At 42.9% G+C, this 13,129-nt stretch overlaps 1 protein-coding gene across 1 annotated transcript in view; it reads right to left on the minus strand.

Moving 5' to 3' along the window:
• The window catches only part of LRRC6 (leucine rich repeat containing 6), a 328,530-nt gene that overhangs the window by 172,263 nt on the left and 143,138 nt on the right, over nt 1-13,129 (minus strand). Inside the window, exon 6 of the mRNA XM_029592046.1 lies at nt 8,694-8,879. Coding sequence (XP_029447906.1) covers nt 8,694-8,879 — 186 coding nt within the window. The remainder of the gene's footprint in view (nt 1-8,693; nt 8,880-13,129) is intronic.

Here is a 13,129-nt window from a genome sequence, read left to right on the forward strand (position 1 = left end):
CAGAGGGCAACTCCATCTCAGCAAGACTGTGAGAAAGACCAGGATATTATTGCTGCGTGTAAGAGGGAGAAGGAATATGATTGCTGAATGTGAGGCTGTTTAAGAGAGGATAATGTTATGTCTAAGCATAAAAGAGGGGAGATATAATTGTTTTGTGAGACAGAGGTGGATATCCCTGCAGAGTTAGCAGGAGGGATATAAGAATGTTGAGAGTGACTGTGAGAGAGGGGAAAATGATTGCTTAGTGTGAGAATGTGAGGGATATGATTATTGAGTGAGTTATGATTGCTGCGAGTCACTTTGAGGGAGGAAGGGTCTCACTTGCTGTGAACAATATATTGTGGCTGAGAAGGAAGAGGGGGAGACAAGTGAGAAAGAGAGGGAGGGGGAGGAAAAGGTTGAAGGTAGGGAAGCAAAGGAAAGAAAAATATGAGGGAAAAAAATCAGCCCCCATTTAATGAACACAGAGCAAAATAAGCAAAGAAATAAACTCAGAAAATAAAGCAATGAAAAGAATAAGAAAAGCCAAAACCCCAAAATAGGAAAGAAAAAATGAAATAATTATTTCCTCAGCCCCTAAAATATTTGGCCAGTGCTACCCTTTCCAGCTCATAACCATATACTGATGCCACCACCCCTTTCCAATTTTGGCTTTCAAGAGCCAGATCTCCCCAGTTTCTCCGCCACTCTTCTCATATGCTCTGGGGGTCGTGCTATCACTTTATAATATTACACAGCAGGAGGGGCAGTTTAGGGATAGGCAAGAGTGCAGGGAATGTCGCTGCTGTGAGTGGTCGTTTGATGAAATGTTCCCCCCAAATGAGGCCTGCCAGATGCAGTAATGCCTGTTTTTTTCTACTGAAAATTGCGCTTTGAAGCAATCCCTATAAGGCTGAAATAGGCTGATCTCATGGAGGATTCTTTAGAGAAGTTTTTTCTTGCATCTTTGAACAATAAGTTGTTTTATGAATTTATGTAAAGATATTTCAAGAAATGGAGGTTTTCAAAGGCCGTATGATTTGGGTGAATTATTTAGCTGTGCATCTGCTTAGACATTCAGTTCATATCTTTGAAAATTCCACAGACATCTCCCTGATTCCTTAGAACACCTGTTTCTGTTTTACACATCTGGTTAGCACACAAATACTTCAAAATATAGGCATGAGGCCAGGTATATGCCTTAAATTGATTTGTAGTGTGTGTGTGTGTGTGTGTGTAGCCTTCTTTCATATACAGATATATGTATTCACATTTTGAATTGTTCTAGTATTTTTCATTTTTTCAAATATTTTCAACATGGATTTTTGTTGGGCTAAGATGAGATGACAGTATATTCACTCTGTAAAAATAAGGGAAAAAAACAGCTGGTTAACAGTAAATAACCTAAGTCAGACTAATGATGAGACATTAAAGAGGATCATATTTTTTTGGTTGGGTAGTGGAGGAGGGGTGGCCATTTCTTCTTGCTGCTACGAGCTTCCAGCTCAATTGGCACTGATCTCTGTTAGTCTATGATACCAGGAGATTTTCATTTGCAGCAGCCTGTATTTTTGCCCTATCATATATGCACAGGCTCCCTTCAGAACTTAAATCCAACACTAGGTGTCAATATTATACAGTAATTGTCACTCATTCCTCTCGCCTCCCCCCCTCCCCCCAGAATCGGTAAAGATAAACAATTTCTGACCCTATAAAACCCATTGGCTATCTCAGGGACTCCTCTCCAATGGGGGACAGTAACTGTGGGACCCAAGAGAAGAAGGACGGATCTTATTTTTTCATGTAATATTTCTACTGATCAATGATGGCAAACCAGTGGCAAAGCTTCCACTTGCCCAAACATGTTCCTCCATTTCTCATTTAGTCAATGAAATCAGTAATCTGTAGCAATGCCAGTGGTGAAGGTAAAAAAAAGGTGAAGGTAAGTCTAGCTCAGGCCATCCAAAACCTGTTCTGGAAACCCCGCACTCAGCTTTTTAGGATATCCACAGTGAATATGCATGAGATAAATCTGCATGCATTTGAGACCCAGCATATGCAAATTTATCTCATGTATATTCACTGTAGATATCCTGAAAACCCGACTGGCTGTGGAGTCCCCAAAATAGATTTGTGAAGCTCCGGTCTAGCTGTCACTCCTGCAGGATGTTAAGGCGTGTCAGGTACTGGTCAGGGCATGGGCAACCAATAACTGAATGGTAAATAATAAGCAAAGAACTGTACCTACAGCTGTAGCCAGAAGAAGTGGAATCGCTTCCAAGCCAATGTCGGTCTGAGGTGAGCCCATAGACGAACAGAAGGAACAGGCAACTATGAAGGAACAAGTAACAGGAGCAGGAGTCTATCGGAGATGACTGGTGAGCAGAAAAAGCAGGCCATAGAAGGTTATCATATAAATGATTCATGAAGTCTGCTGTATTAACAGGGAGCCAGGACTTTGTGAGGGTTTAATTGTTGCTGTCAGTCAGGACTGGCCCCTGCTGGATCAATGAGCTTACAGCTGGGCAGACACAGAGAGGAAAGGTGAACTTGCTGGGAGAAGCTGGGGAACACTTGAAGCTCTGACCCAGTAAAAAGGTTTCCTGCTGATCCACAGGTTGCTAGTCCAAGATCTTCTGGGCTTGTGAGTAGCCCCTGCTGGATCAATGAGCTTACAGCTGGGCAGACACAGAGAGGAAAGTGAACTTGCTGGGAGAAGCTGGGGAACACTTGAAGCTCTGACCCAGTAAAAATGTTCCCTGCTGATCCACAGGTTGCTAGTCCAAGATCTTCTGGGCTTGTGAGTAGCCCCTGCTGGATCAATGAGCCTACAGCTGGGCAGACACAGAGAGGAATGGTGAACTTGCTGGGAGAAGCTGGGGAACACTTGAAGCTCTGACCCAGTAAAAAGGTTCCCTGCTGATCCACAGGTTGCTAGTCCAAGATCTTCTGGGCTTGTGAGTAGCCCTTCTTCCTCTTGATAGGCAATTCCTTGGGCCACTGAAGCCAGCTTCTGGGAGTGCATGTGGTGGAAGCTCCTGATTAGTTTGGAGGTGCATACATTTTGGGCTGGTTCCCAAATGAATTCCTTTGTGCCGAAACCTTCCCAAGCCTTGAAGCTGGTCTTGCATTCCCTTGGAGTCTAAAATTTGTTTTACCACAAATTCCTTCTCTTCATCTATCTTCAGTGATGGTAGAGAGGGTGCCAGATGAACCGGGAATAGATTTGTGTGATAAGATTTTAGCAATGCTCCATGAAAAAAAGATGTCCAGTTCTCAAGGATTTCCATTAACTTCATGGATGCCAAGTATGCTCAGCAGTACAGAGCCCTGTAAGACATAAAAAGTCTCCAATCCCAGTGAAGTCAAATAACATTCTCCCTGTGTCTTCAGGGCCACTAGTTGCAGTAATAGAATTCCTTATAATGAATACTATTCCAGGACGCTCTTCAACATCTATCTGCTTCCAGTATGCCACTTCCTATCAAATCTCCACATTAACTTATCATCAGGAACAGGAGAAGATCGGAGCAGGAGCGGGGAATGGTTAAGTCACTGCATCAGCTGAGAGGTAGTTCCCCTGGCCCTGCTGGAGGTGGAGGTGACCGTGCAGCCAGCAGCACTGGTCGAAAGAGTAATCTTACGACAGCTTCCGGTACATCTGAGGCTTCGATGCCATCAGCAGCAGGTAGACAGGCTGAGAATGTGGCAGCAGCAGGCTCCCCTAGGCTGAGATTCTGCCATTTTCATTCTAGAAAAAAGGATTTATTTTAATTCCCTTAAGAAGAGACTCATATTTCAATGAAAATACATTTCCCCCCTTTGTATATTTCTTGTTTGTTCTCTTGATTTTGGGAAGGACAATTTTCAAGGGAAATTTGCCTGAGTAACTAAATAGCACCCCAGATGAATTCCCCAGGCAGAAGACTTCCCTCCCCTCAGCAGATAAAACTATGAGCGCTGTTTCACAGTCTGCGTACTTTCACTGCAGGAAATAAGGGGCGGGGAAGGCAGACCACATGTGGGAATTACATTTTGAAATCCCCGTGCATAATTTACTGTGCACCTGCACTAAAGATGATGCAAATTCTGCACTTGCTGACTCCAAACTTTTAGAGGAAAACTCCACAGGACATCTTCCTTTGAGAATCAGCTGCAGTCTCCCACAGACACATAGGCTGCCCAAAACTGCCCCTTTTTGTACCAGCTTTGTCACTATTAACAACTGATACCAGGAGTGTTAGCACAGTGAAGGAAAGACACAAATCGTCAGCCAACACCATCCCATCTTTCCGAATAAAGGAGGGAGATAGTGAGCAAGATGAACACAGGAAGGTCCATGCCTGAAAAGTAACAGTAATGCTCAGAGTTGTTCATTTATTCAATTTATTCTACAGCTTCAGTTGTTTTGCATCTATTTCAAACTCCCAGCTATCCCTATCGTGCTGACATTTCCCTTCAATCCATCCTCTCTGGTAAAGGATTATCTCTATTCAGCTCCCCTCTGCTCTTGGGACTATGACTGCCATATTATTTCAGGAGTTGGTACAAAGCCAGACGGTTCAGAAAATGGATCCTCCCTGCAGGTTCTCACCATCAGCAGGCAGACCCTGCATATTAATTAAGCAATCTTTTCTAATGCTTGGATACCTTGAGGTCTACAATCTAAAAATCAAAGCTGATGCACAATGTGGCATATTTTAATATTAATGTGTATATTAAAATGGACATATTTATGCCACTGTGTATAAACATATGTAAAAAGTTGTATGGATCCCTTTATGGTTATATGATAGCCATTGACTTAGGGCTCAGGCTCACACAATATTTGCTGCCAACACTGTCTGTGTGTGGGAGCCTGAGAGACAGGGCATTGCAGACAGAGCATATTAGTGAAAAGTACCTTGCATTGCTCGGGTTGTCTGTTTCACAACTGATGTAAATCTTCAAACCAGAGGGGTCCCGTCTGGGTCTTGCTATGGCTCTGGGGCAGAGTTGGTCCGACTGCTCCAGCTCCTGCTCTGGGTGATCCCGAGAGACTCTCCTTGCTCTGACACAGTGCAGCTGCCTTTGACTCGAGTGCTCAGCTTGACCACACATCACTTTCACCTCCTGCCTGTGCACCTGTGATTTCAGACGAGGTCGCTGGAAGAAAGGTCTGGGATTCCTGAACATCGCACAGTTATTAAGGACCATACAGAGAGGTCCCTTTCTTGGTCCCTTTTAAGGATGATTCGTAAATATGGATGATCCAAGGTACGTGGCTACCTGTTACCAAGACCGGCAGCTAATTGGTTCGGATTAATTCCAAACCTTTTACGCACTTTGGGGTGTCCCAGTGCTCTCTTTCCTCTCTGCAACTCCTCAGTGTCAGGGGCAGCAAAGAAATGAATCGCCGTGGTGAGAGGAAGAGAGAATGTACCTGCCAGGGTTCCGCTGGCATAATGTCCCATTATGACATCACAGGCTCACAAGAGTTAGGCTGCGCAGGGATTCACTGAGGCTGCAGTCCTGTTATTAGAACAACCATACAGTGTATCCAGTGGGGATTTTGTACATGAGCTTTTGAGGTCACAGCATGTACCCTTCAGATTCTCCAACACAGGAGGAAAAACTTCTTTAGCTCATAAGATACTGAAAAACCATATTAACTGATCAATATATTTAGAGAGAGCGTGCCATGCTGGTGCAAATGATGTACTGGTGCACTTTCCGTTGCTCTGCACACATGGTTGCAGGCCTGGATTTGTCAATAAGCACACTAGGCCTGTGCCTAGGGCAGCAAAAGTCTGGGGAAGGAGGTGGGTGGGGGGGGGGGGGGGCAGCAGGCTGGCTGAGGATGTGCTGCCTTTCAGCTGTGCCGAATGTCACTCAGCAGAGAACAGCCCTTTCCTGATCCAGTTCCTCCCCTTCACGCAGCATGCAGGGAACAGGAAAGCCTGCAGCAGACAGAGAAAAGGGGGATCATTTTGGGGAGATCAGGAGGGGCTGAATAGAGATCATTGGAGAGTGAAGGCTGGGGAATGAAAGGGGGATGGGCTGGGGGCATATATCTGTGTATGAAAGAAGGGGAACAAGGGTAGGGGACAGTGTTCATGTGTGTGAGAGAGAGGGGATTGGTACCAAGTGTGTTTATGTCATATTGGGTGGGATGTTAGAGAAGGGGATGCAAGGATGAGCAGGAGCAAAGCATGGTAAGGACACCTCCCTCCTCTCCTCCCCACTAAATGCAATACAAACCCTGCCTCCCTTGATCTTGGATTTTATTTCCATTCCTTGCTACCTCTTCCCAGATTCTGGAACTCACTCCCTAACCTTTCCTATTCCCTTCTCCCCTTCCTCATCTCTCACCCTCCCTATCCCTAAGCATCCTTAATGCTTGTCCCCCTTTCTCCTCACTCCATTCCTGATCCTCCTCCCTTCCTCTCCCCATCTCTGTCTCCTCCTTGTAAGGATACTTGAGGTTTATTTATTTATTTTATCGATTGATTGATTTTTATATACCATATATTAATTAAGTTTGACTTAGAAAATAGCCACCGCTATTTCTAGCAACAGTAACATGGAATAGACTTAGTTTTTGGGTACTTGCCAGGTTCTTATGGCCTGGATTGGCCACTGTTGGAAACAGGATGCTGGGCTTGATGGACCCTTGGTCTGACCCAGTATGGCATATTCTTATGTTCTTATGTACCCAACGTACTGCCATTCCCATATTCTAGTGTTTTGCATAATGTACGTTCACTAAATGAATGTATCTAACATACTCCCATTCCTATATTCAGATATTCTTACATAGAAACATAGAAATGACGGCAGAAAAAGACCAATCAGCCCATCTAGTCTGCCCAGCAAGCTTCTACACTTATTTTCTCATACTTATCTGTTTCATCAACAACCAAGTTCAGGGCCCTTGTCGGTAACTGTTTAATTCAAATTTCCTGCCATCCCCTGTCATTGATGCACAGAGTAATGTTGGAGTTGCAACAAAAGTGAGCATAAGGCTTAATGGTTAAGGGGTAGTAACCGCCACATCAAGCAAGTTATCCCAATGCTTGTTTACCCAGACTGCACAGATCAATGCCTTGTTGGATGTTGTCTGAATGTAAATCCTGTTTTCCACATTTCCCCCTGCCGTTGAACCAGAGAGCAACTCTGTATATGCATTCAAAGTGATGTATCAGGCTTAATTCATTTAAGGTAGTAACCGCCGTAATAAGCAAGCTACCCCCATGTTTATTTGTGTACCCAGATTGTGAAGTTCAGTCCTTGTTGGATGTTGTCTGAATGCAAATCCTCTTTTCCACATTTCCCCCTGCCGTAGAAGCAGAGAGCAATGCTGTATATGCATTCAAAGTGATGTATCAGGCTTAATTGGTTTAGAGTAGTAGCTGCCGTAATAAGCAAGCTAACCCCATGCTTATTTGTTTACCCAGATTGTGAAGTTCAGTCCTTGTTGGTGGTTATCTGAATGCAAATCCTCTTTTCCACATTTCCCCTTACCATTGAAGCAGAGAGCAATGTTGGAGTTGCATTAACCATGCGAAGGCTTATTGAGTAAGGGTAGTAATCACCAGGTACTAGCCTCTACTCCAGTAATCCACCCCAATGGCTCTTCTCTTCATTCCTATCCTCTAGCCTTTATGGTTTATTCTAACCAATACAATCAGCAGATGCATAAAGTGTTAATTTTTCAAGACATTCACTCATCACTATTCATAACTTTCTAGCCCTACACAAATGTCCTTTTATATCCACCTGTTTCTGATGAAAATTTTGCCATAAAACAGTTGAGACAAGATGATTCTATAGTAATTTGGCCTACTAATAAAGTGCTGTAGTTATTAGATAAAGATAAATATACACAGGAAGCTATTTCGCAAGTAAGCGATTCAAAGGTATACTTGGTATTAGATAATGATCCCACTCTGAAGATTCAGAGCCAAATTAAATGCATTAATTGAATTTATATGTAGGAAAAGTTCATTAGTCATTATTAAGATGGAGTTGCAGAAATCCACTTCTTATCCCTGGGACAAACAGCATTATATCTTATAATGGTGACCTGGCTTGGCCACTGTTGGAAACTTATAATGGTTCCCAGATACTTGTGACCTGGCTTGGCCACTGTTGGAAACAGGATACTGGGCAAGTATGGCAAGGAAACAGGATACTGGGCAAGTATGGCAAGTCTTATGTACTTATTCCTCTACCTGCAGGGCAGTCCAATGGACTCCTCAAGCAATGATGATATATGCAAAACTTACACACATTCTACAAAGCCAAATCTGCAGTCTCAAAAATGAGTCACGTACAGGTTATATGTAGATAGGGTACAGAAAATATTTTTTTAGCTGTGCCATAGATTTTTCGGTAAATATTAAAAATCACAGCCTGCTAATTACCAATCTATATATTTACAAACTGCATAAGAGGGTTTTTATTAGTTCTAGTATATTCCACTGCTGTTACATTGACTGCTAAAATGTTTAGTTTAAGCCATGCTGCAAAATTTTTAAATTAGATATGTATTTTGATATGAGGTAAAGTAAAAGGCTATAAAATAATATAATTTAATTTTCAAGAAAGAAGCAGCATAATAGATAATGTGAATAAGCTCAAAATACACAATCAATAAAGGCAAAAGATATAAGGATAACATACAGGTTGGTTCATATTTCTGTTAGCTTAGAAATGTATATAAGATGGTGTACCTTTGATTTTCTTTGGTTTTGCGTTTTTCTTCCATATATCTGTGAGTTTCTATCCTAGACTCTGGAGTATAGAATGTCGGCGCCTGCCAGAACTTTCGATCCTCCTCAGTATCAGATGCGTTCTCTTCTTCTTGGTATTCCTCTGCATCAATCTGCTGGTTTTCTTTGTTCTCCACAGAATCTGGACTAGAAATAAAAAAACATGCATCAAGTATTTAAAAGACTGAGACCAGTAAATAGGCCTGGATTCATCATTCATCACTGAATGATGAATCCAGCAAAAACGGGGGGGGAGGGGTAGGCCTGCGAAAGCCTGCAGCCTTCGCACCACCGCAGTGTGCTATCTGCCGGCTTTCGCACTGAATAGCGCCACCGTGAAAGGTGGTGCTATTCGGCGCATTACTGCCGACAATAACGTTGGTAACGTTATTGCCGGCAGCGAAGATACCGCCGACTCCGCCCCCTTCCTGCCCCAACTCCTCCCCTCCCCACCCCAACTCCTCTCCTCCCCCTAATTTGCATGCTATCGCACGCGAAAAGGGCCTTTTCACATGCGATAGAGGCTGATCGCATGCGATACAGCCGTATCGCGTGTGATAAGCTTTTGATAAATGACCCCAATAGTTTGATACCAAGTATCTCAACATTTCATTTCATGGAGCTGATTTATTATTATTATTATTATTAATGAGACAGATATTCAAATGGGTTTGTTTGGGTAACTTTGAGTTACTCAGATATACCCAGAATTTTAAATTACCACCCCACTGCCAAACAGATAAAATTTACTCAGATGAAAAGATGCAGAGCAGGGAGCGTTCCAGATATGCAGTGCTACTTAGATAAACTTAGCCAGGTAAGTCAGATTGGTGAAAGTTATCCAGGTACTTTAGGGGTATTCTCTGCAACAGCCTTATGCAGCTAAGCACCCAGGTAACTTTACTGCTCTCTGGCCTGGTGAGTAAGGAATTCATCATTTCCATTTATATCGTGCTATCCATCGTACACAGCGCTTTACGGAGACACATAAGTAACAGTCCTCATGCTATGCTTGCAATCTAGATTATTGCTGAAGGCAATTTCTTCTTTTGTTTTGTGATCAAAAAAGTGAATTTTTTTTATTGTTCAACTGTTATACTGAGAGGTGAATTTTCAAAACACTACACATATAAAAATTAACATTACTATTTTATAAGAGACTTGCGCTTATACATTGCTCAACTTACTTGTGTAATTTTACACCTGCTACTTATTTTGCGGAACTGATGGCAGACTTCTTTATTATGTACTATTAGCTGGGTGAAAGGTCTGGGTCAACTGGGGGAAATTCAGGCTGAAGAACCAAGGAGGGTCTCAATGCTAGTTCTTCTACACCTTAACATTTCTATAGCGCTACATACATCTAGTAGCACTATAAAAATGTTAAGTTATAGCAATACTAGAAAAATATTGACAGTTTTAGATATTTTTTTATATTCATCACAGCAACCCAGATGCCTGCAGCAATTCAGAGGTAGATTATGCAGCAAGTTAGAAAATGTGAACACAATTCTAGGATGTATTTGCATCATTTTGCATATTAAATCATGTAAATTCATTTTGCATAATAAAAGGAAAGCAAGTTTGCTTACCGTAAACGGTGTTTCCGTAAATAGCAGGATGAATTAGCCATGCTGTTGATGCTATTGATGGGACTGTCTATCAGGGCCCAGGAGGCGGAGCTTTACCAAAGCTGAATGCAGAGCTTTGCTCTGCGGTTGCGCTTGTGTTCCCGCGCAGGAAGACAGATTCTCCTCAGTCAATAATTAAGCTATAGATATATGTGTAGTATTGACTGTCCAGGGAGGCGGGTGGATTCGTATGGCTAATTCATCCTGCTATCTACGGAAATACCATTTACGGTAAGCAAACTTGCTTTTCCCGTCGATAGCAGGGCTGAATTAGCCATGCTGTTGATGGGAATCCCAAGCTCCTGGTCACGTCATGATTGTATGTTTGTTAAGTCACCCGGAGTAGGGCGTGATTGAAAGTGGGCAGTCAATTATTTGTTCATGGATTCATAAAAGCTTGTAAGGCTGCTTGGCCTATTTTGGCATCTGCAGACGCTTGAAGGTCAAGACAGAAATGGGATGTAAAGGTATGCATAGATGACCATGTGGCCGCTTTACAAATATCTAGAAGCGGAACATGTCTCAAGTGAGCTATGGAAGTTGAGACCTCTCGTACTTGATGGGCGTTCGGATTTTATGATAACACAATGTTTTTCTTCTGATGTCAGTAAAGAATACATTGAGTAATCCAGCTGGATATAGTGCGCTTTAATACTGGTAGTCCTGGCGCATTAGGGTTAAATGAGAGAAAGAGTTGGGATGGTCTGGAGTCAGATTGCGTTTTATTCTTATAATAACTAGTGCTCTTTTGCAGTCTAGCGTGTTAAGAAGTTTTTCTCTCTTGTTTTGGTGAGGTTTTGGAAAGAATGTTGGAAGTTCAATTGTCTGGTTTAGATGGAATGCCAAGATTACCTTTGGAAGAAATGAAGGACGAGTTCTGAGTACCACCTTTTGTTTGTAAAACTGCAAATATGGTGGATAGTGAACTAAGGCCTGCAGTTCGCTGACCCTACGTGCTGACGTGACTGCGACCAGAACCAAACCACCTTCCAAGTGAGGTATTTTGGATGCGCTGACTCCATTGGTTCAAATGGAAGCCTCATTAATTGTTCTAAACAATGTTTAGATCCCAGGCTACTGGTGGTTTGGTTACAGGAGGCCGTAAATGAGTGAGGCCCTTAATAAATCCGGCTATCAGTGGATATGAGGCTATCAGTTTATCTTGATATGGCCTGTGGAAAGCTGCGATGGCACTTAGGTGAACCCGCAACAATGTGGTTGCGAGACCTGAGCTATATAGTGTATGCAGGTAATCCAGGAGAACTTTTAGGGAGCAGTCGGTCGGGTTAAGGTGGTGTGTTTCACACCAAGTGGAGTAACGTTTCCATTTTGCTCGGTAATTTTTTCTTGTTGACGGTTTCCTTGCAGCCAATGTGATGTCTTGTATGTGATTCGAGACTCCCTGCTCATTTAGCAACGCCCTTTCAATCTCCAAGCAGTGAGATGTAAGGAGGTGTGCATCGGATGTAGTGACGAGCCGTCCTCTTGAGAAAAGAGATTGTTGTGGTCTCCTAGGGGAATCGGAGTCATGCCCGACAGCGTGAGCAGATGCGTGTACCATGGTTGACGTGGCCACACTGGTGCGATGAGTATGAGATTCGCTGACTCCTGTATGCACATCTGAATTGTGCGGGATATTAGTGAAATCGGAGGAAAGGCATATAGTAGGTTCTCCGTCCACGGTATGAGGAAGGCATCCTGTGATACTCGCAGAGGACTGGGTAGGATTGAGCAAAACTGATGTACCTTTCTGTTTTGTTCGGTAGTGAAAAGATCCATGACTGGTAAGCCCCATAGTTCGAAAATGTTGTTTGCTATTTGTTGATTTAACTCCCACTCGTGTGGGTGAAAGATTCTGCTGAGTTTGTCCGCTCAAGTGTTGGCGATACCTGGGAGATATGTCACTTGCAAGTGAATAGAATTACTGTGAGCCCATTCCAATATGAGAATTGCTTCCTTGCATAGGTTCCAGGAACCTGACCCTCCTTATTTGTTTATGTAATACATCGTCACTTGGTTGTCTGTGTAGACGATAACTCTTCTCCCTTTCAGGGATGGAGCGAACGTTTTGAGAGCATTCTTTATTGCTCTCAGTTCTAGCAAGCTGATTTAGTAAGTCCGTTCTATCGGGATCATTGACCTTGTGTGTTTAGATGGTCGAGGTGAGCTCCCCAACCCTTGTGCGATGCATCGGTTGTAAGTATTGCGTTGTGTGGAGGGTTTGAGAATAAGGCACCCTTGCTGAGAGTATTCTTTTGAAGCCACCACTTTAAATCCATCCTCATGTCTTGTGTCAGAGATAGGACTTGAGACAGTGGTTGTCGATGCTGAGACCACTGGGATTTTGGTCCCCACTGTAGTCTGCGCATATGGAGGCGGGTATTTGGGATTGTGTGGATGGCCGCTGCCATGTGTCCCAGAATTGTAAGCACTAATCAAGCTGATGGGTTTGGCATAGACTGTAGTTTGAGTAGGAGTGTTCGTATAAGAATTTTCCTTTCTTTTGGAAGGAAAACCCTGTTCCTTGTTGTAACTAGCTGTGCTCCTATAAACTAAAGAGTCTGAGAGGGACTGAATTTGGATTTTTCGTATGTACAGCAACAACCAATTGGTGAAGGCATTTGATAGTTTGTCTGAGGTGAGTTTGTGGTAAAGTATGTGATAAAACTGCAAACAATATATCAAAAAGAATCACATACAGCAACGTGACCAATGGTAGGACAGGTTTACCCTCATAAATGAGTGACTATACATATACACCCAAAA

Source organism: Rhinatrema bivittatum, chromosome 2 (assembly GCF_901001135.1).
Source record: "Rhinatrema bivittatum chromosome 2, aRhiBiv1.1, whole genome shotgun sequence".
Lineage (NCBI taxonomy): Eukaryota > Metazoa > Chordata > Amphibia > Gymnophiona > Rhinatrematidae > Rhinatrema > Rhinatrema bivittatum.